The sequence below is a fragment of the Petaurus breviceps genome, unplaced genomic scaffold (genome assembly GCF_028583685.1).
Source record: "Petaurus breviceps papuanus isolate PSGF00001 unplaced genomic scaffold, PetGlider_PUasm1.0 178, whole genome shotgun sequence".
Classification (NCBI taxonomy): domain Eukaryota; kingdom Metazoa; phylum Chordata; class Mammalia; order Diprotodontia; family Petauridae; genus Petaurus; species Petaurus breviceps.
Genome location: NW_027185777.1, coordinates 8,657,599 through 8,680,804, shown reverse-complemented (window position 1 = coordinate 8,680,804; position 23,206 = coordinate 8,657,599). Strand labels below are relative to the sequence as shown.

The following is a 23,206-nucleotide window of genomic DNA, read 5'->3' as shown; positions in this document are numbered from 1 at the left end:
AGGTGACTTACACTTACTTAAAATGGTACAACTGGTAAATGTCAGTCTAGCACTTTCCCCATTGTACCTCCCTGTGTTCCTGATTTGTGGACTCCCCCTCCTTAGAGGGCTCAGAGGTTGGATGTCCACTTATTGAATGACATAGTGGAGATTCTTTTTTGCATATGTTCAAACTAGCTGGCTGCTGAAGTCCCAGCTCTTCAGTTCTGTGACTCTGTGCCTCAGGCAATTCCCTAGGACTTACTAAGTTTTAGATGGACTGTGTGGAGGAAAGGACTTCTCTTTCTAAAGAGGACATTGTAGTTCCTGTGCTTGTATTTCAGATCTGTGATACTAGGTTAGAACAGAATTTTAATTTTCTACTTTTTTTAGAAATCAGTTTTACTTTATTTTCAGTTTTAAATTTCTTTCCCTCCCGTGTCTACATCCCTCACTTAATTGAGAAGGAAAGAAAAACCAAAACTGTTAAAAATATAGTCTAGCAAAACAAATTCTCACATTATCTATTTCTCCCATTTCTCTCCCCTAAGAAAACCCCAAAGCATAGAAAATATGTTTCATACCTCATTCTGAGTCCATCAGCTCTCTGTTTGAAGATTCCTAACATGTTTCACCATAGGTCCTTTGGATTTGTGTTTGGTCATTGTGTTGATCAGAATTCTCAAGTCTTTCAAAGTTGTTTTTCTTCACCATGTGGTTGTTATTGTATAAATTGTTCTCCTGGTGCTACTCATTTCATTTTGCATCAATTCAATACAAGCCTTCCCTGGTTTTTCTGAAACCATCCACTTCATCATTTCTTACAACACAATGTCGTAACTTGTTCCACCGTTGTCAAATTTACGGATACTCCCTGAATTTCCGTATAATAAAAAGAACTGCTCTAAATATTTTTATACACATGGATCATTGTCCTCTTATATCTTTGATCTCTTTGGGGTGTAGGTGTAGTAGAAGTTTCATTAAGTCAAAGGGTATGCACAGTTTAATAGCTTTTGGGGCATAGTTACAATTTGCTCTCTAGAAGACTAGTTCACAGTTCTAATAGCAGTGCATTAAAATACATTTTTTTCTTATGGCTCATCTAGCATTTGCCCCATTTCTGTTGACTTTACCAATCTTATGGGTATTAGGTGGTTCTTCAGAGTTGTTTTAATTTGCTTTTCTCTAATTATTAGTGATTTAGGGCACTTTTTATATGACTTGGGTTTCTTCCTCTGAAAACTGTTTGTTCATATCCTTGGACCATTTACCAATTGGGAAATGGCTCTTGTTCTTACAAATCTCTCATAAACTCTCAGTTTTGGAACAAGGCCCCTTGAGTTCAGCATGAAAACATATGTAACTACATGCCAATTCCTGAAGTAACTCCAGATTAATTTTAGAAGTCTGGCAGCCTTCTGATAGTTTTTAAGGCTATATTTGTGAAACTACATAAGGGTCAGGAAACATCCTAGGACAGATGTTAGAAGCAACATCCTTGGAATAGCTTCAGGAAGCTATTTAATAAATGCTTAAAAATGTTGTGCAGAAGTATGAGCACAGGGCAAGAAAATGAAGGCAAGAGAGAAACATAAAAGAGAAAAGCAAATGGAAAACAGAAAAAAAGGACAGTCAATCAATCAAATGGCAAAACCCCTTGCACTGCAAATTCAGTGTTCCTTCTGAATCGCTAGCCTTCCTCCTGTCAGACTAGAACTTTTGGCTGTGTTGAGCCCAGCAGTTTTTATTACTTGGCAAATAGCGTATTTGTTCTTAGTCCCTTTCTTGATATAGGCCTGTCTGTAAGCTAACCTGATCTGTAAGCTCACTCTTTGTCTGACTAACCCACAAGCCTCAGGTAAATCATTCTCAGAAGCAGCCAGAGGAGTGAATCTTGGAACCTGTATGAAGCCAGGCTTGCATGACCATAGGCCTTTCTTCCACATCAGAGCACAGATGGTTTTCTTTTTTTCTGGAAGGTACTGAGTAGCTGCCAAGATGATTGATCAGGGAGGGCTTAGGATCAGAACAATAAATTCACTGTCTGTAGGCCGAGCACCTTAAGGCTGCCAGGGGTCTAGAAGTCACAGAGATAGGTTGGAGGCCAGGGAGCTTGCAAGCATTTGTAGGTGGAAAGGGACAAGACAGGGAAGGCTGTAGGGGCAGGACAGAGCAAAGAGACCTCAGAAACCAAAATAAATGTAGTTTAAGAATTCAGAAGGTAGACAGAGATCTGTTCAGAAAGACCCAGATTCAAGTCTCACCTCCGACATAGACTAGCCAGGCAATTCTCTAGGACTCAAGTTGGAGAGAAGCACCAACCTACATTAGTAGAGGGAGTTTCCTTTCCTGGGAAATCCCAGGCACAGTTCCTATCTTCCTCTGTTATATTTCCTGCTGGTTGTGGGTTAGCCTTAGAGCTACAGAAGGGTGACACAGGAGACTGCAGCAGCAGGGGCAAGAGTCATAGGCCTGAGACTAGGCCAGCCTGAAGCTGGCTCCTAGGACCTGGCTTTTTTCTCTACTATTGTTCTTACTACAAACTGTTATTTACAGTTTGAACAGTATCCTAGTAATAGAAAAACAAAACAAAAACAACCAGTCCTCTCTCATCCCCCACTGGTGTCAAGTAGAAACTAGGGCCAAGCATCATTAAAATAGTATAACAGAATCTTGGGTGTCTGCTTGGGAGTTCCAGTTCCTCAGCGTAACAGGTGTGAATTTCCTTGCCTAAGTCTTTCCTGTCAATATTTGAAAGAAGAATTTGTTTCCTCACTTTGTTCTATTTACTTTTCCAGCTGAGGCAACATAAGAGTGAGTGTGCATGTCAGCTCCTGAAAAATGTGTGAAGGACAGAAGAAGGACCTTTGTTTTTGGTTATTGCTTTCACTTCCCCATCTTTTGGGTTCTGCCTCCAGCCACCTTCATTCACCAAGATGTGATCAGAAAATAGGAAGGAAGTCACTAATGAACAAAATATTAGCCCAGGGAGTGGGGAATAACAGAGACCAGTCCTGAAATAGTCACTGATTTAGAGCACGAGCAAAATTTTCATTGTAACAGAGAATCTCGTTCTATCTTTCCTAATCTGACAATAATTTAATGTAGAATATGATGTATGGCTGACACATTAATTTTTATACTCTGTGATTCCTATTTTTTTAGAATAGGCATTCATTCTATAAATGACATTAACCATGAGTGAATGTGTGTGTGTGTGTGTGTGTGTGTGAGTGATGGTTCCCTTCTCAGAATCATGGTTTAAATAGCTTATGGAAATGCTAAATTTCAGTGTGAGGGTAGTGAAAATAATGATATAATTTTCCACTCATCCAAGACTTCAGCAGATTCCCTGAAGTCCATCCATGGATCCTGGGATGGGGGGGGAGGGGTGGAGTGTCCATGGATCTCTTTTTAAAATTTTTTTAAATTAAATTTTATGTTTATTTTTAGTTTACATCATTCATTTTCACAAGATTTTGAGGTACAAATTTTCTCCCCATCTTTCCCCTACCCCTACCCCAAAACAGTGATCCTACTTAATACCTCCTCCCCTAATCTGTTCTCTCCTATATCCTCCCCCATCCCCTCTCTGACTTTCCAGTAGGGCAAGATGGAGTGTCCATGGATCCCAGGTTAAAAACCCCTGGGTTAGAACCTTTAGAGTTAAGGAATAAGAGATTGAATTCTTGCTCTAATGTAAAGTTAAACAGAAAAATAGAGAATGTGGAAGATTCCCTCCACCTACAAAGTTATACTTGGTTGTGTCCTGCCAGGTTTAAGCAAAACTCTGGTTAGAGAAAGCTAAGGGGAGGGAAATGGACACTAGGTTATAGAGAAACACTCTGTCTTCCACTCCTGCCCTTTCAGCCACAATATAGTTTAAATGAACATTTTAGAATCTGAAGGGACCTTGGCAATCATTAGCCCAAGTTTTTTCCTTTTAAAAACAAGGAAACTAAGACAAAGAGAGATTAGATGACCAATAGGTCACACAATTAGTGGTAAAGCCAGGGCTAGATTTTTTTTTTTGGCTCCTACCTTGTAATGAAGCCTTCTTGCTGCTGCTCCCATCTTCCACATCACAGCTTTAAGGAACTTCAAATAAGGATGAAATTGGTGCAGCTGTGGTTCTCTGCTCAGTATTGCTGTATAGATGATATAGAACTAGGCCCTTTTATGGCTTATTCAAAGAAAAAAGGGGGAAAATATCTAGGCAGCACCAGAACTCAGATAGCCCTCTCGACTCTCCTTGTTTCCTCCTTTTCCACCATCATCTAATAATTTTTTTTAAAGCACACACACTACTCAGAGATATAAATTTAACTTGGGTCAGGTCATGCAAATATTCTCATTATTGAATCTAAATACCCAGATTGTAACTTGGCCCACAAATTCTCATCAAATCATAAGAGATGTTGAAACTATGTGGATTTGGATCTTTTCAACTAATTCAATCCCATAAACATTTATCAGCAGCTTTATAAGTACAAAAGCAAAACCAAAGCAGCTCCTGCCTTCAAGGAACTTACATTCTAACAGGATGGGGCTGTGCAACATGTACAAAGAACAGTGTACCAGCAAGGCAATTTGAATGAGAAAGGAGAGAAGCCAGCAAGTAGGGCCATCAGGGAAGGCTTCACAGAAAAGGTGACACCTGAGCTGGTGATCCTTGAAGGAAGATGAGGATTCTGAAAGGTGGAGATGAGAGAGTACCTTCCAGGCATGGGAGGGATGGGGCGACCTGTGCATATGTATGGAAGATGGTGCTGGAGTACCAACTGTATAGGACAGCTAAGAATTAGGCCAGTTTGCTTTGAGCATAGAAATGAGTAAAGAGGAGTCTTGTGAAAGACAGTTGAAAAGTCCTATGGAGTTTGTTTAGGGGGCAGTGGAATACATAGCCCTTGACAGAACTTTAGGAGACTTAGGGTCCAGCTGTGTGACTTTGGGGAAATTACTTGGATCTCTCTGATTTCCTCAGCTGTAAAATGGGGTAGCTGGTCTACATGATCTCCAAGATAATTTCTGAGTTTCTGATTCTTCATTTCCTGTTAAAAAGGCTTGTAATCTGCTCCCCCTTGGTGAAGTTTTCTAGAATATTTCCTTATCTTTTCTTTATGTCTGTCATCTCTCTACTGTTCTACTCCCTATTTTTCATTTTATTTTGTTTTCACTGGGGCCCTAATATCTCCCAGCTTAAGACAATTACTTAATTGAATTAATTTAGCATATTCTTTATTCCTTCAGAGGAATAAAAAGTTCCATAAAACCAGCTTGATAGTAAACCTCCCTGGTTCCCTACTTCTCTACTGACCCAGACTGGTACATTGCCACCTTCCTTGTCTGTTGCTTTGTTTATTTTCACCATAATCTTTTAATGGCTAGATTTGTATGCTTATCTTTGATGATCTCTCAAGTAGAAGAATTAAAGAGAAAATGAACATAGAGTCAAAGCCCACATTGTAGCCAATTAATAATAGTCCCAAGATGCTAACTTTAATTAAGTAACCTTATTTCTTTCTATGGAAGTGGTATAATGGTCATGGTGGAGGTGGTGTATGTGTGTGGGAGAGACATTTCCTTTTTTTTTTCTCAAAAAGTAAAATAAAAAAGAATCATAGGATCATAGATTAGGAGTTGGAAGGGTCTTTCAAGCCTCAGTTAGTCCAATTTCTTCATTTTACAGATGCAATAAAAGAGGCCCAGAGGGTTTAAGTGACTTAACCTTAGCCCAAGTAGTTGGGTATCTTGTTTGAAAAACTTGTTTGAACATACTGAGCAGAGACTGAGATGCACTTTAGACTGCTTTTTTGGGGAAAAAAATCAGATTTTGCAATGCTCTAAAAAAACATCTCTCTGCTCATTCTCTTTTCTTGGTTATAGTTGGTAAAAAAAATTTCAGCCAACTGAGGCCCGCCAGTAGTTAACCCTGATCTGAGGTGCTGTTGCTTGTGGAAATGAATATAGCTGATGAAGGAAATGGGATTTTTTTTCCTCTTTGGAAATGTTCTTAGACCAAAATAAAGGACCAAGTGTTTTGGAATATGAGTTCTCTCTTGGCAACGTTGCATCAAACAAAAAGCACAGTAACATTTTCATGTTTACACATTCAAGATTTGAAATTTTTTTATTGATGTAATAAGCGTCATGGTAGCTCATGAATATCCTTTTATGGGAACACATTCAAATTTAATTTGCTGTGCTCTGCTAGGATGCAGAAGAGGCAAACAAAGCCCCACACTGTTACTTTTCTGTGCCAAGAATCTGTTTCATCAAAGCCTCCTTAACTCTATATGCTAGGGGGATGTAAGTGATGCGGGCTTCTTTAATATCAGGGAGGATGGGCTTAGTAACCCTCGAAGACTGTGCTCTGAGAGTCTTCAGAGAATTAATTTTCTCCTCCTCCTTTCAATGAAATTTGAATTTTAAGCTAAAAAAATTCAGTAAGAAATTGTGACATTAAAACCCCCACTTCTCAATAGTTAATCCCCCAGCTGTAAGCAAATCTGCTTGTATTCAAGCATGTGTTTATCATTTATTGCTTGTCTCTGCTGTCCTTTATCCAAAAAACCCAAGATGCTATTTCACACTCTACAGACAGGAACTTTCAGACTCTACATATGACTTATACCAAGCTTGATCAAAACCAAAACAATAAAGAATTTCAGGGAGATTAAGATGCAAAGAGATTGGCACTGTATTTATAGATCTGCTAGTCATCTACATAGAAATGTTGATTCAACCCATAGGCCCTAATGACCTCACTGAGAGAAAATGTAGAGGAGAAGAGGGTCCAGGACAAAGACTTGGGGGAAACCCATAGTTAGGAGGCAAAATGTAGATGATGAGCTAGGAAAGATTACTGAGAAGGATCGGTCAGGTGATAGGCAGGTAGATGGTGTTACAGAACCTCAGAGCAGGGAGAATATCTAGGAGGAAAGGCTGGTCAACAGGGTCAGCAGGCTAACACAATGAAAATAAAGAAAACACAATGAAAAATAGAGATGGCTTCCTCCCTGCCACTTCAGTATTTAGTAAAACCCCTGGGGTTACTCTTCTCTTTTCATTCACATAACCATGACATTAGTTGAGGCCCATTTGTCTATAATATTGCAATAGTTGCCAACTGGTTTCTCTGCCTCCAATCTCTCCCTTACTCCATTTCATTCCATACACTTAGTGATGTCAATCATAGAAATGAGGTCCACTTAATTGTCCACAAGGATCCTTGAAGGCTTGCAGACTGACTCAGAAAATCACATAGCAACATTATCCATGTTCTGTTGTGTTTTTACACTTTACTTTATTAATTATTTCCCTGATGCATTTTAATTTGGTTTGGGTCTCACTTGGGAACATGGATTGCAGGCCTTGTGTTAGTATTCCTAAAGCATATTTTCAATTATTGTATTCCTTGACTCATACTTTCAGTGACTCCTCATTGCGTTCCAAACAAAGTCTGAACTCACTAGCTTGGCTTTCCTGGACTTGTGCAAGATATTCTTGACCTTGTCTCCCATTATTCTTTTTTTTTTTTTTAAGCAATTGGGGTTAAGTAACTTGCTCAAGTTTACACGGCCAGTTATTATTTCTGGGTGTGGTGCTGAGTATCTGAGCCCGGATTTGATCCAGGTCATCCCGACACTGGAGCTCTTACTCGCTGAGCCACCTGGCCGCCCCGCCTCCCATTATTCTGCTATATAATGTAGCCAATTAAAACCACTGACCGTTTGGCAAACACTGCCTGTTTGTATTTATCCTCTCACATCTCTTTATGATGATCTCAAAGCCCAGAATGATTTACCTTCTCTTTAATGTCTCTTTTTTTAAGAGGCAGCAGAAACAGTAGGAGACATAACAGTGGGATAAGGATGAAGCGCTGAATTCCAGATCAGAGGACCTGGCTTTGAAACCCATTTTTGCTATTCATTAGCTGAATGATTTTGGGCAAGTTACATCGATTCTGAGTTCTTATATTCCTATTTGTAAAATGAGGGATGTTAGATTAGATAATGATCAGGTTCCCTCTCTACTCTAAATCCTATGATTCTGTGATGTGTTGGAAACCTAATTATACTTCAGGTACCAGCTCAAATGTCATGCCCTTCATGAAGGTGAACGTAAATGGCGTGCCATGTGTGTGGCTAGAGGTCAGTCTGACAATCACAGAGTGTAGTTTGCTGAATAATGTATATTGAAGCTGAAAGTTAGATTGATTGGTGTTAGGTTGTAAAGAGCTTTAAAAGCCAAATGGGAATTTACATTTTATTGTAGAGATAATAGGGAGCCATGGGGGTAACATGGTGAGATCTGAACTTTTTAAAAAATACGTTAGCGGTTGTATGAAGGACAAATTGGAATGGGGAAGGAGTAAAAACAGGGTCTTCAATTGTTGTTTTTGTTGGTATTGTGGTGGTCTTTCATTTTCAAAGAAGACCAGTAACATCGCAAGGGTGATATTTTGATTTGAGCCTGTGAATTAGGTTTTAGTTCAGATAATAAGTGAGGAGGGCCTAAATTATGATTGTAGCTATGTGAATAAAGAAAGAGATCAGATGTAAGAGAGGTTTTAGGGTTAAGATTTGGTGACTGACTGAATTTGTGGGTTGAAGGAGAGTGAAGAATTGAGGTTATTGTCTTAGTTATAAACTTAGGAGACTGGAAGAATAGTGGTGCATTCAACAGAAACAGGACAGTTTGGTAAGTGGGGGTGGGGCATGGATAATGAGTTCTGTTTTAAACATGTTGAGTTTGAGATTTTTCCAGGGCATCTGGTTTAAAATCTCTGCTAGGCAACTGGCAATATAATACTGAACCTTGGTAGGAGATTGGGACTGTATTTATAGATCTGCTAGTCATCTACATAGAAATGATGATTCAACCCATAGGTACTAATGACCTCACTGAAAGAAAATATAGAAGAGAAGATGGTCCAGGACAAAGACTTGGGGGATGTACATAGTTAGGAGGCAAAATGTAGATGATGAGCTAGGAAAGATTACTGAGAAGGACCAGTCAGGTGCTAGGCAGGTAGATGGTGTTACAGAACCTCAGAGCAGGGAGAATATTCAGGAGGAGAGGCTGGTCAACAGGGCCAGCAGTCTAGAGATATCAAGGATTAGGATGGAAAACAGACTAGTTTGGCACTTAAGAAATCATTGGTAACTTTGGAGAGAATGGTTTCATTTGAATTTTGAGGCCAAAAGACAGATTGTAAAGAGTCAAAGAGTAACTGAGAGGAAAAATAGAGACAATCCATGCAGGCAGCTTTTTCTAAGTGTTTGGTTAAAAATGGAAGGAGAGATATGGTATGATAAGATCTTGAGGCGATGGGAGGCTCTAGTGAAGGTTTTATGAGGATGAGGGAGTCTTGGACATGTTTGAAATCAGAAAGGAAGGAGCCAGTAGAGAGACTGAATGTTAGAGATGGAAGATGAATTCATGGTTAATCTTCTGCAGAAGATGAAAGGGGATGGGCTCCAGGCACATGCCATTGCTTTGGTCTTGGTAAGGATACCTCATAGTCAGAGACTGGAGAAAAGGAAGGGAGAGCGTAGTGGTGACTGCAAAAGGTTTTGAGATTGTAGTGATAGGGAGGAAGAGGGAGCTCACAGCAAATGACATTGATTTTCTGTTAAGTATCAAATGAAGTCCTAACTGAGAGGATTTGGTGAGTGAGTGCTATGGAAGGCTTGGGGGAAGGAGAGGAGGTTTGGAATAATTTTGAGGGGGAATGTTTTAAAGAATTAATTAGGGAGGAATAAAAGGATTGCCTTGCTACAATTTGTAGTGCATCCAGTCAGCATGGTTTATGACTTTGATGAGGTTCAGGGGCACCCCAAAATGTTGAGGTACAAGGTTATCCTGAAAGAATTCACTCAGGCTGTCTCTAAACCAAGTATTGGCATTTATTGGGGGTAATACACACCACAACACAACACACCAAGCACAACACACCAAGCAGGCTCCCCTGCCCCTTAAGGGAGACAACTTAAGGGAAAACTCAGCTTAAGGCAGGGGTTGGGATGGCAGCCCCCCCCCAAGGGAGAGGGGGCTTAAGGGAGATGGGTCCTTAAGGGAGATACCCATCAAGGGAGAACTCAGCTTAAAGAGGACACCCAGGTAGCCCCATTAAATGGGTATGCCACATCACTTAAGGGGGACACTAAGGTAGATACCCTCTGCTTAAGGAGTATACCCCATTAGCCAGGAGAGGCTAGGGATTCTTATAGAGTAAAACCTGTCAAGGGCAGGGACATGAGGTAATCAGGGATGGTAGTTCAGAATTTATTTTCTAGGCCATTGTTCAGCCCAGGGTGGAGGGGCAGAGGGGCTCCCATTAGTTTCTGTATTTCCTGGACCAGCCAGAATCTCATTGTGTCCCAAAGTGGCTTTAAGTGGTACTTGAGTTAATGAGCTTCTCAGGGATCACTCTTTTTGAATTACCCCAAACCTCATCAGAAATGCCCAGGGTCAGGAGATAGGAAGTCTTGTTCATGAAGCAGCAAGAAGGCCAGTATTGCTGAATTACAAAGTGTGTGGGGAGTTGTAAGATGTAAGAAGACTAGGAAAGCATATGGGGCTGGGGGTGGAGGGGAAGGCAACTGTTCAACAGCACAGTAATAAAACTCTGTGCACCAACCACTTGTACCAAAAAGGCCAAAGTTAATCAGTTCTACAAAGACCTACAACATCTTCTAGAAATAACACCAAAGAAGATGTCACCTTCATCTTAAGAGATTGGAATGCTAAAGTGGGGAATCAAAAGATAGTTGGAATAACAGCCAAGTGTGGCCTTGGAGCACAAAATGAAGCAGGGCAGGGGCTAATAGAGTTTTGTCAAGGTAACTCATTGGTCATAGCAGACACTCTTTTTCAAAAGGCATCTCTACACGTGATCATCACCAGATGGTCAGTATAGAAATCAGATTGATTATATACTCTGTAGCCAAAGGTAGAGAAGCTCTATAGTCAGTTAAAACAAGATCTGTAGCTGCCTGTGACTTGGATCATAAGCTTCTTATTGCAAAATTCAGACTTAAATTAAAGAAAATAAGGAAAACCACCAGACTACATAAATATGGCCTAAAAAACATCCCTTCTTTTTTTCTTTTTTTTTCAAGGGGGGTAGATAGGGCAGTTGGGGTTAAGTGACTTGTCCAAGGTCACAACCTAGTTTTTTTGTGTGTGTTAAGTGTCTGAGGCCGAATTTGAACTCAGGTCCTGCTGACTCCAGGGCTGGTGCTCTATTCACTGTGCCACCTAGCCGCCCCAATAACATCCCTTATGAATATGAAGTGGAAGTGATAAATAGATTTAAAGGATTAGATCTGGTAGATAGGGTGCCTGAAGAACTATGGACAGAGGTTTGCAATATTATATAGGAGGCAGCAACAAAAAACATCCCAAAGAAAAAGAGTGAGAAAGCAAAATGGCTGCCTGGTGAGGCTTTATAAATAGCTGAGGAAAGAAGGAAATGGAAAGGAGAAGGGAAGAAAGATATACTCAGATGCATGCAGAATTCCAGAATGTAGCAAGGAGAGATAAATGAGCAATGCAAAGAAATAGAAGAAAACAATAGACTGGGAGAAATAAGAGATCTCTTCAAGAAAATTAGAGATGTCAAAGAAAAAGTTCATGCAAAATGGGTATGATAAAAAACAAAAATGGTTGGACCTTAGCAGAAGTAGAAGAGATTAAGAAGAGGTGGCGAGAATATGTAGAAAAACTATATGAGAAAGACCATAACATCACTGTTAACCATGATAGTGTAGTTCTGGATCTAGAGCTGTACATCCTGGAGAATGAAGTGGAAAAGAGAGAATGAACCTTAGGAAGCATTGCTGACAATAAGGCTAGTGGAGGTGACAGAGTTCTAGGAAAGCTTATATTTAAAATCCTAGAAGATGATTCTGTTAAGTAAGCCAGCAGATTTGGAAAACTCAACAGTGGCTTACAGGATTGGAAAATATCAGTTTATGCCCCAGTCGGACATTGCCAAGGAATGTTCATATTGCTAAACAATTATGCTTAGTTCACATGCCAGCAAGGTTATGCTTAAGATTCTGCAAATTAAGTTTCAGCAATATGTACACTGAGAATTACTGAAAAAGCAGGCTAGTTTTCAAAGAGTCAGGGGAACTAGAGACCAAATTGTCAACATTCACTACAGTATGGAGAAAACATGGTAGTTCCAGGAAAAAACAGACAAACTATCTACTTTTGCTTCATTAACTACATTAAAGCCTTTATGTGAATCACAGCAAAATGTAGCAAGTCCTCAAAGAGACAGGAGGACTAGATCATTTTATTTGTCTCCCGAGGAACCTGTATGTGGGACAAGAAGCAACAGTTAGAACTGAACATGGAACAGTTGATTGGTTTACAGTTGGAAAAAAGGAGTATGACAAGGCTGTATGTTGTCACCTTATGTATTTAACTTAAATTCAGAGTATACATCATGTGAAATGTCAAGCTGGGTGAATCAAAAGCCAGAATTAATGTTGCCAGGAGAAATAACAACTATCTCAGATATGCAGACAATCTTATATTGTTGGCAGAAAGTGAAGAAGAATGAAGAGACTTTTCCCAGTAGTAATGTGTGGCTATGAGAGTTGGACTATAAGGAAAGTTGAACACCCCAGAATCGACACTTGAATTGTGGTATTAGAGAAGATTTTTGAGAGCCTCTTGGACAGCAAGGAGATCAAATCAGTCAATACTTAAAGAAATTAGTTTAGCCTTCTCATTGGAAGGACAAATACTGAAGCTGAAGCTTAAATACTTTGACCACATAATGAGGAGACAGTACTCATTGGAAAAGACCCTTATGTTGGGAAGGATTGAAGCCAAAAAGAGAACCACTGAGGATGTGATAGCAAGATAGTGTCATGGAATCAATGACCATGAGGTTGGACATACATCAGGATATAGTGGAGGGTAGAAGGTTCTGGTGCACCATGGTCCATGGGATCATCAAGAGTTGGATACGACTGAACAAATGAAAAACAACAAAATATATATTTCATTTCCCATGCTTACGCTACTTATGTTAATATGGATGACTCCTCTAATAACGAGCTTCCAGAACCCTTTTTCTCTCTCTCTCTCCAAAACCACTCCTCTGTCTTCTTTGTTAGCTCTTTGTCATTTTCCTGCCTCTTCATGCTGGTATTCCTCAAGGTCTGTTCTTGCCCTACTTCTCTTCTCTCTTTTCACTCTCTGTTAACAGCTCTAAATATCCTCTGAATTATATATATATCCAACCATCTTCAGGACATTTTCATCTGAACATTCTACCGACACTTCAAATTCAACATATCTAAAAGTGAACTTGTTATCTCTTTTTCTGATTATATTGTGTGTCTCTCTTTTGGCATCACCATCCACACTTTTTTGTTTTGCATCCTCCTCTATTTTTTATTTTTCTCTCTACCCTTCTCTTGCAATATCTCAAGTCCGTTACTTCATCTCTGTGCCTACTGATATCACCATAATACAGATCCTCTTTACCACTTTCATGGACCATTGATTAATTAGTTTTAATAAATGCTTGTTGATTGATTATGATCACTTCCTAATAATTTAATTTTTGAAGAGATTTATTAATTCAAACTAGCATGCTTTAAGAAAAATTATGTAAGAATGCATTAATGATTTCAACAGCTTATTATTGATTGTAATAATTTTTCTTTGTTCCATTCTTCTCACTATAGACCATCTTCAATGTGGTTGTCAGAATAATTATCCTGTTAATCTTGTGATACTTCTCTGTTAAAAAATTGTCATTGGTTACCTATTACTCTTCAAGTAAAGCTCAAGATTCCTTTTCCTGGCATTCAATTCCTCCCATAATCTGGTAGCACTCCCTTTATGCATTCTAAATTCAGATTTACTAGTCTACTCTATTTTTTATTTTTTTGCTTTTTGAAGGGGGGAGGGTAGGACCATTGGGGTTAAGTAACTTGCCCAAGGTCACATGGATAGTAAGTGTTAAATGTCTGAGGTCAGATTTGAACTCAGGTCCTCCTGACTCCAGGATTGGTGCTCTATTCACTGTGCCACCTAGCGGCCCTGACTAGTCTACTCTTTAGCTCCAAAATGCATCATCTAATCAATCTTCTATCATCTGTTCCCTATACCTAAAGTGTCTTCCCTTCATTGTATTCTAGCCCATCATTATGGCTCAACTCAGAGCTACCTCCTCCTTTCCCTGGTTGCCTTGATTAGTAAAAGATTTCCTTTTCAATTCTTTTAACTGATTGATGCATTTATCATGTCATATTGTGCATCATAGACATCTATGTGTCTCATCCACAAGGGTAGAATCATGACTTGTCTAAATATTACATCTTCAGGTGAAAAAAAATACTCTGCCCATAGTAGTTGCTGAATGATGATGATGATGATGGTGCTAACTCATTATAACTCTTGGTTGAGGACTCAACCAATTAACTATACTGGAACTGATGTCTGCGGCCACCTGACTGTCACATTGATCTATAGCAATTTTAAAATGTTTTTGATGACATTGTCACATCAGATTCTCAGACCATCCAAGCTGTATTGAATGGAAAGTTTTTGAGCTATAACAATGTAGCAGAGGTAATCAGAATTATGAGGGAACAAGGTGAGATGCATATCATCTCTGTTGTCCTGTTTGCTGCTGAGTTTTATTAAGGATGCATTCAATGAACTTACAGAAGATGAACTTACATCTTTAAACTTTTATTTAATTACAAAATATAGTTCTTTTATCTGTCATTTTAAATATAAATGAATAGGATAATGACTTGAAAGGTGGAATATAATAATGATAATTAGAATAATAGCAATCATAATAGCAACATGGGATAGTGGAAAGAAAATTGGACTTGGAGTAAGGAAACGGACAAAGTTGAAACCTGCCTCTGATACTTAATAATTTTCCGACCATGTCATTCTTGTCTTAGTTTCAGTTTCCTCATCTGTGAAATGTGGGGGAGGGGGAGAAATACTTGTACTACCTCCCTCATAGGGCTATTGTGAGGATAAAATGATGTGATTTATGTTTAGCAGTTTCCAAACATTAAAGCTGTCCATAAATATTAAGCATTGTAATTTCTTTTTTTGAATGTATGAATAAATCAATAAGTAATAAAATGTGTCACTGAGCCTAACTTTTGGTGCCATTCTGTTTTTCAGTCCTAGTGACTTCTCTATTCTTTTCCTAGCATGCTTAGAAGACTATACGAATGAATATGGCTTTCTTACCTCACCCAACTTCCCCAGTAACTACCCCAAAAATATGGAATGTATTTATACGATCACAGTGGAGAGAGGCCACCAGATTTCTTTACACTTCATCAACTTTTCCTTGGAGGCTGTTGTAGATACATCTTGCATTGCAGACTATGTGGAAATCAGGTAAGCATCTTTTGTTTAAGTACTATCTGTTATTCATTATCAAATGGCAAAATTTGTTTTCTGAGCAGAAGTCCTTAGTAAGTACCTACTTGTAATTCTACAAAGACTACAAAGGTCATTGTAAGGGTTGTTGGCAGTACTTTCTCTTTGCACTTTTATGAACTTTCATCATTTCAGAGATGGACTTGAATTTCATTTTTGTGCAGTCAGTGGATGGACCATTACACTCATTCAAAGTTCAGGATATCTTGGAATACCCACTCCATTTTTGTACATTCCATCCCACCTTCTCTTTGAATAAGAGATTAGCGACAATGGCAGTTTGAATGTCAGAGTCTCAAGCAGAGTTTAATTTCCATCAAAATTAAAACACAAATCACCCCATGCAACCTGATCACAAAGCATGTATTTTTCCCCCTTTTTCCTCTCTGGAAATTTCAAGATAAATTGTAAAAAAAAAATACACATTGGATATTGTCAGCATATTTGTAGGGTTCGATCTCAATGGAATATTGTTAGATCTTTATAGACTAATGGTGTCTAGTTGGTTTGAGTCGAGCATCTTTAAAAACACAGTGAAATTCCATTCATTTGAATTTATATTTGACCAATAAGTAATGAAGTGTGTCACTGTGTCATATTTTTGTTGCAATTGAGTTTTTCAATTCTGTTGACTTCTTCTTTTCATAGCATGCTTGGAATACTATATAACTCCATTTGGGAAAAGCCTGATGGAGAAATTTTTAAAAGAAATTCAGTTTTACTACTTTCCAGTATAATCTTCTTTAAAGAAATAACATGAATTATGCTTCTATATAAAATGCTAAAATGTATTAAAATGATTAGTCGCCATAGGCCTACAGGCGAGCCTGAAAATAAATATCCACCAATTTGTTCCTGAAACATAGGATTATAGGATATGGAACTGGGAGAGGTCTCAGGGGATAATTAGTTCAACCCCCTCATTTTACTGATGAGGAGACCGAGGACTAGGCAGGTGGATTTTTGGCCAAAGTCACACAGGTAATAAGGATTAGAAACGAGATTCGGACCCAGGTCTTCTGAGTCCAGAGCCAGGGTTCTTTCCACTGAAGGAATAAATTTGGAGTCAGATGACCTAGATCCAGTCTTGTTCTTACATTTACTACCTGGTAATTTGGTCAAGTCATTGACCAACGGAGGCTCTCTGAGCCTTGGTTCTTTCATTTAAAAAGCAAGGATAATAACATTAGTATTACCTACCTCAGGGGGTAAACGAGAAGAAAGCATTTCAGAAAGCATGAAATCCTCTGTGATTGTGAGCTCTCATCACTTACTTTTCATTATTAATTGAATCTTTAGCTTAAAAAATATGTTGAGTATAAACCACACTTAATATCAGTTAAAGGCATTCTTTTAAATTTTTTTACTAAAGAAGACTCAGGAGTAGTTGTGACACATTTTGTATTGAGGAACAAGTTAGATTTTTAAAATTCAGTTGTGCAATAATATGCTGCTTTCAGTTATTTAATGAATAAATAAGAAATCTTCCAATTCTCTCCCAAACCTAGCTACAAGATTCTTCATTTTTATTTGTTAAATGTGTGGTATTATTCAGTCAACTCGGAAATTGAAAATATATATCCAGGGGCAGCCAGGTGGCTCAGCGAGTAAGAAAGAGCACTAGCTCCAGTGTCGGGATGACCTGGGGATCGAATCCGGGCTCCGACACTTAGCACCACACCCAGAAATAACTGGCCATGTAACCTTGAGCAAGTTATTTAACCCTTATTGCTTTAAAAAAAATATGTATATGTATATATATATGTGTGTGTGTGTGTGTGTGTGTGTGTGTGTGTGTATATCCAGACACCAACAGCTGAAAAATAGCTGAGTTACAGCTTTTTTGATCATGTGAACAATTTTACAAGTTCTGCCTTCTCCCCTATTAATTACTTAATATGTATCTTTTCCAAATGGATAAACATTGTCATTGTTTTTGCATACTCCTTGTAGGACAGAGTCCCCCCTCCCCTCCCCATATCCATGCACTGCATTCTGCATAACTATTCCTTTATTGTTGGGTACTTCAGCATTTTTCACTATTATACATACTAAAGGTTTCATATTCAGAAGGTAAAAATGAAGCACATCGTATCAGTTTGAAGCTGGTTATGATCTGGGATGGAGGTGCATAATTTCATTTGCTAAATATCATTATTAGTTACTACTTATTTAGCTATTTTAATATTATTAGTTGGGCAAATGCTGAAATTATTCTTTTATACTTGTATACTAGAGACTTGTGAGAGGACTGATAGAAACAGGGTTGTTTGCAACCACAGTCCATAAATCTACCTGAAATATTTAAGCAGCAGTATTAATAGTCTGACTGAAACGATTATTCCTGTATCTGATTATAGAGATGGAGGCCATGAAAACTCATTGTCTCTGGGAAAATACTGTGGAACAAATAAGCCTCCAATGATAATCTCCCATAGTAACAAATTATGGGTTAAATTTAAGAGTGATTCCTTTTTTTCAAGTTCTGGATTCTTGGCCTATTGGGATGCATCGCTAACAGGTAAGATGTGAGCAGGTACTCCTATGGGTAAACTTAGTCCAGCCTTCTGTGTCATTTCTGCTTCTTCCTGCTAAATAAACCAGTGCTCTATTCCACAGTGGGAGCAAAGAATCTAGTGTCCAGATAAATAGAGGGAACTCCCTGGGGGTTAGTAGCAAAGTGAAATGATGTAGGTCGATATCATTAGTTAATTGATTTTCATCTTTTGACCTTGTGTCTGCCAAATGAATTAATCATTCTTCCTTTCCCCCAATGAGGATAAATTTTCTAACATGGATGGAAGAAAGGGAGGGTATCTGCAGATCAGCAGCAACATGGGATGAGTTGGATAGATCGTATTTGATTTACATCTCATTTCTCACAAATAGACCTTTAACCACAACAATTCGCCACAAGGGTTAATTTTGCTGAAATATTAAAAACTAGTATTTTTCTATGGGGCTTTAAGTTTTGCAAAGTTCTTTAGGTATTGGATACTCACAACCACTCTTTGAGGTAGATGCTGTTATTTTCCCATTTTACAGATGAGGAAATTGAGGCTGACAAAGTTTAAAGGATTTTGTCAACGTCATACAGCTAGTAAGTGTCTGAGGTAGGATTTGAATTTGGGGCTTTCTGACTGCAGGTCTAGCACTCTACCAACTTGCTTCATGTAAGTATAGAGGGTGAGGAGAATCTTCCAGGGACCTACAAAGAGTCTGTAATATTTGTGCTCCCAGCAGTACCTTGTGATACAGGTGTACTTTATACACAGTGGTCTCCATCCTAGAGTGAAAGGGCAGGGCAATGACTCCACACTCTTGACCTTATCGTGGACAATGATGCTCTTTCACTTCTCCCCTCAGATGGGGACCAACATGTATTTTGTGCACCTATGCCACTTGGTCCAGGTAGAAACACAAATATAATGCACTCTTTGCAAGTCCCTGGAAAATCCTCCTTGTACTTTGTACTTGCTTGAAGCAAGTGAATAGAGACGAGACTTAGAGTCAGGAAGACCTGTATTCCAATCAGCAGAAGAAAAGCTTTGATGATAAAATGAGGGGGAAAAAGTGTGAAGAGGATGAGGAGAATTCTCATCTGAACCAGGAATTTGGAGGGCAGGAAAAAAAATGACCACAAATTTATTTGTTTAGTAATTCAACAAATTTATTAAGCCCCTACTATGTACCAGAAATGATATTAAGTACCGTGGATACAAAGACAAATGAAATGCAGCCAATTTAATATGTTCCTTAAAAAATCTCTTGGATCTGAAAAGTTGTTATTAATAATAAGCATTATTATTAATAGATAAAATAGACATTGAGATCAATTGCCATGAGTAACAAGAAAGAGATTTGCTATCCTAATCCATATTATGTTTTGAAAATTATTGGTATCTCAGGCAAAATTCTAGAACACATTATTAAGACCATATATAGTATGTGAGGACTCCAGAAGGGAAGAAGTAATCGTGGTTTCATTAAGAATAGGCCATGTCTAATTAACCTAATTTTCCTTTTTTTAGAGGTAAATTTATGTAGATCTCAGCAAAGCATTTGGGACAGTTTCTCATGTTTCTCCTATCCTTTTGGATAATATGAAAAGATATGGGGCAGATAATATTAAAGAAAAAAAAAGGTGAATTCAGAGCTCATTGAATTATCAGATGCAAAAATGATCATTATTGGGTTAATATCAAGGTGAAAGATTGTGTCTAGTAAAGTAACCCAGGGATCTTTCCTTGACCCTGGGTTGTTCAGCAATTTTATCAATCACTTTGACCAAGGTATAGATGGCATTCTTGTCATTTTTTCAAATGTCATGAAGCTGGCAGGGCTAGCTTACATACTATATGAGCCAGAAACCCAAAAGATTTCAATGTGTCAGATTTGGGGACCAATTGAAAAAGATGTAACTTCCAGTCCAATCCAATCAACATTTATTAAGTACCTCTATGTTCCAGGCACTGTATTAAGGACTGGGGATACAATTAATAAAATGAAAGACAGTCCCTCCCCTCAAGGTGCTTATAATCTAATGGAGTGAGGGGGAGACAATATCATAAAAGGAGGCAGGAAAGGGGGGAGGGCACAGGGTCACCAGGAGGTATCTTGTTCTGTGGAGTTGAAACCTGGTAGAGCAGCAGATGTAAAGTGGAATGAGTTGGGTCCAATTATTTCCCTCAATCAAGGAAGGCATCGGGAGGAGTTTTGTAAAACTTTTATCAGAAATGGTAGAAAGATACCCCAGCAGCTATGACTATAAAAAAATAGGATGGGCCAAAAGTGATATCCATTTTACTGGTGTTCTCATTTATCATGTCCTTCAGTCCTCTCACCCTGAGAAATGATCTGGGATGTCCAAGTTAAAAGAGACTTCTTGGGTAATCCAGTCTAACTGGACCTGACACAAATCCCCTTTATCATGCCCCCAAGAGATGATAGACATCATATGATTATCTCTTTTTTAGACCCCTTTGGTCCCATGACTTTGGGCATTGACAACTTAGGGCCTATTCAGAGGCCTGCATCCGTGTGATCAGTGGCCTTTGCATGCCTTTCTGTTTGAAAGAGTTATGACAGAAACCTCTGATCTTGGAAAAAGGATGTACTTTTTCCTGAAAAAGAAAAATAAATGTTATTTCTTCCGTTTTTTCCTCATAGGCTGTGGTGGAAATCTTACAACTCCAAGTGGCATGTTCATGACTCCCAACTATCCAATGCCATACTACCACAATTCTGAATGCTTTTGGTTGCTCAAGTCCAGCAGAGGCAGTCAGTTTGAACTCACGTTTGAAGACTTCCACTTAGAGAGTCATCCAAATTGCAGTTTAGATTATTTGGATGTATGTATTTAATTTCATTATCCATTCTTCCTTCTCACTCTGGATCCACAATGCATCTATTTCTTTGATCTTTGAAGTTTAGAAAAGTGCTCACTTTTCTGTGAAGATAAAAATGTTCTCATATTTAATTTAATTGAAGTGTAATTAGGACACATACATACATATTTACAAAAATAAGACTTTCTAATGAATGGGTATTTTGCTATGCTTTTTCAGTGTTTTAAAAGAACCATGATTTCATGACCCACTGATGGAGCTAGCAATCTTTCTCTACTTAGTAGATGATTTCATGAATTCCTGTGGTTGAAAAAAAAAAACTCATCACCTACTGGCCTACCTAATGGGCCTTTCAGAACTTAGGTAGGCTGCTACTCAGATGAAAGATGTTCGTTCTGTTGCCAGTCCCATACTTGAAACCTTTTCAGCATGGCAGGACCTGATAAGGCTTGTATCATGCTGTGGGCACAACCTTTGGGAACGCAAGATCATCTCTACTGCCAGGGGATTTATCGGTGTAGCATTTCAGTAGATATGTTCTACATTTATGTAAAAAGTTTGTAAAATTTTCCTGACTTTCCAAAGATAGTACCTACATAAAAAATTGTTTAGGGATTAAAAGTGATAACACTCAATAGAGGATCTGTGTGTGTTTTGTTCTGGAAAAATCCCAGGAATTTGATAACTGTTTGGGTAAATTAAAAGTGAAAATTGCCATTTCTTGAACAAAGCTTGTGTTTTATTAGCAAAGTCACCAATTACCATTATAAATTTCAATAACAAAAAATTTAGACAAATTCCATAGATCATAGGTCCATAGATTTAGATCATTTTAATGATTATCTTTTAAAATTTGGTTCCACTTGAATATAAGTAATCTTCAAATAAAGGACAGACACATACAGATAGAAAGATAGATATAGTAGATAAAGCATTTATTAAGGATTTATTATATGCCAAACACATTGTCAAGCACTGGGAATACAAACATAAGCAAAAGAGAGGAAGGAAGAAAGGAAGGGAGGGAGGAAAGAAATAAAAAAAGAAAGAAAGACAGGAAAGGAAGCCCTATCCTTTCAGTGTTTATATTCTAAAGGAGGATCTCCAGGGTGAAGAGGAAACTAAGGCAGAGGTGGAAAAGTCTGGAGATTCAAACATTCAAACAAAGCAACAAAATAAAAGATTACATGTAAAAACTCCCTGTTGTTTAATTGGTTTAAAAATGTGCATGCTAACCTTGACAAAATAATAAAGAAACCATCCTTTGTGTTTCCATGTTCTTTTCTAATCCTCTTTTCTTCCTTTTATTTTAGGCAGTATTTTTCTACTGTTACTTTTCATATTTTGTTGCTATTAGCCCTCAATGATTATCTAGTTCTATCTTTAATATTTTTATCTGATTTTTTCTTTTCAATTCATATCCCTCAGTTTGACATCAAGTTTGCAAGCTTCCTGCTATAGGCATCTGCATCCATCTACTCTCAATTTACTGATTTTCAGAATATTTTCTCTCTTTCCTCTTTCACTTTCTCTCCCCTCAGCTCTTCTTTTCCCCTCTCCTTCTGCCCTCTCCTTCTCTTTTCCTTCTCTTCTTCCCCTTCCCATTCTTCTCTCTCTTCCCCAATTCCCAAGGACCTTGAACCTTCCTTCAGTGTGTTCTTTTTTTCCTTCCTTGATACTCTCTTATTTGTCCCAGTGAACAAATGGTGAAGTGGGGCTGTTTGTGTTCAGAATCTGCCATCACTGAAAGCATTTTTATTTTAGGTCTATGATGGTCTGACTACGGATGCTAATCTCTTGGCCAAGCTTTGTGGAAATGAGATACCACCACTGATTCGCTCCAGTGGAGATAGTCTGTTCATAAAACTTCGAACAGATGAACATCAACAGGGCGGTGGTTTCCTAGCTCAGTATCGTCAGAGTAAGTACCAGTAGAGTTGGTGATGCTCACATAACTCGTGCTGCACTGGAACAAGCCTTTGAGGGCAATGCCCAGAGTCTGCTTATCCTATTATGGATGGGATAAGATTGACCTCATTTGAGAATAAAATGCTCATTCAACAAGTGAAATCTCATGAAGTTAAAGAACATTTTGTGCCAGGGTTTTACATTTGGGTGGCATAATAGGATTGGACATACTGGAAGGGACCTTCAAGGGCATCTAGTCCAACCCCTTCATTTTACAAGTGAAGAAACTTGAGTCCCATAGAGGGTATTCCACGATCAAACAGTGACAGGGTCAAGGATTTGGACCCTGGTCCTTTGTTTACAGATCTTCTGTTTGTTTCTTTCTATGATGTCATACTAGAGCTGATTGTTTTAATAGTTATTAAAAAAATTTTTTTTGGCTTATGGCTTCAGCTCTAAAGTTCTCACATTTTGTCTTTCTTTCTTTCTTCCTTCCTTCCTTCCTTCCTTCCTTCCTT

General features: G+C 38.4%; 1 protein-coding gene across 1 annotated transcript in view; it reads left to right on the top strand.

Moving 5' to 3' along the window:
- Positions 1 to 23,206, top strand: part of CUBN (cubilin) — a 298,821-nt gene that overhangs the window by 57,544 nt on the left and 218,071 nt on the right. The window contains exons 23-26 of the mRNA XM_069086260.1: positions 15,198 to 15,390; positions 17,793 to 17,953; positions 20,602 to 20,783; positions 22,545 to 22,701. Of these exons, the coding sequence (XP_068942361.1) occupies positions 15,198 to 15,390; positions 17,793 to 17,953; positions 20,602 to 20,783; positions 22,545 to 22,701 (693 nt within the window). The remainder of the gene's footprint in view (positions 1 to 15,197; positions 15,391 to 17,792; positions 17,954 to 20,601; positions 20,784 to 22,544; positions 22,702 to 23,206) is intronic.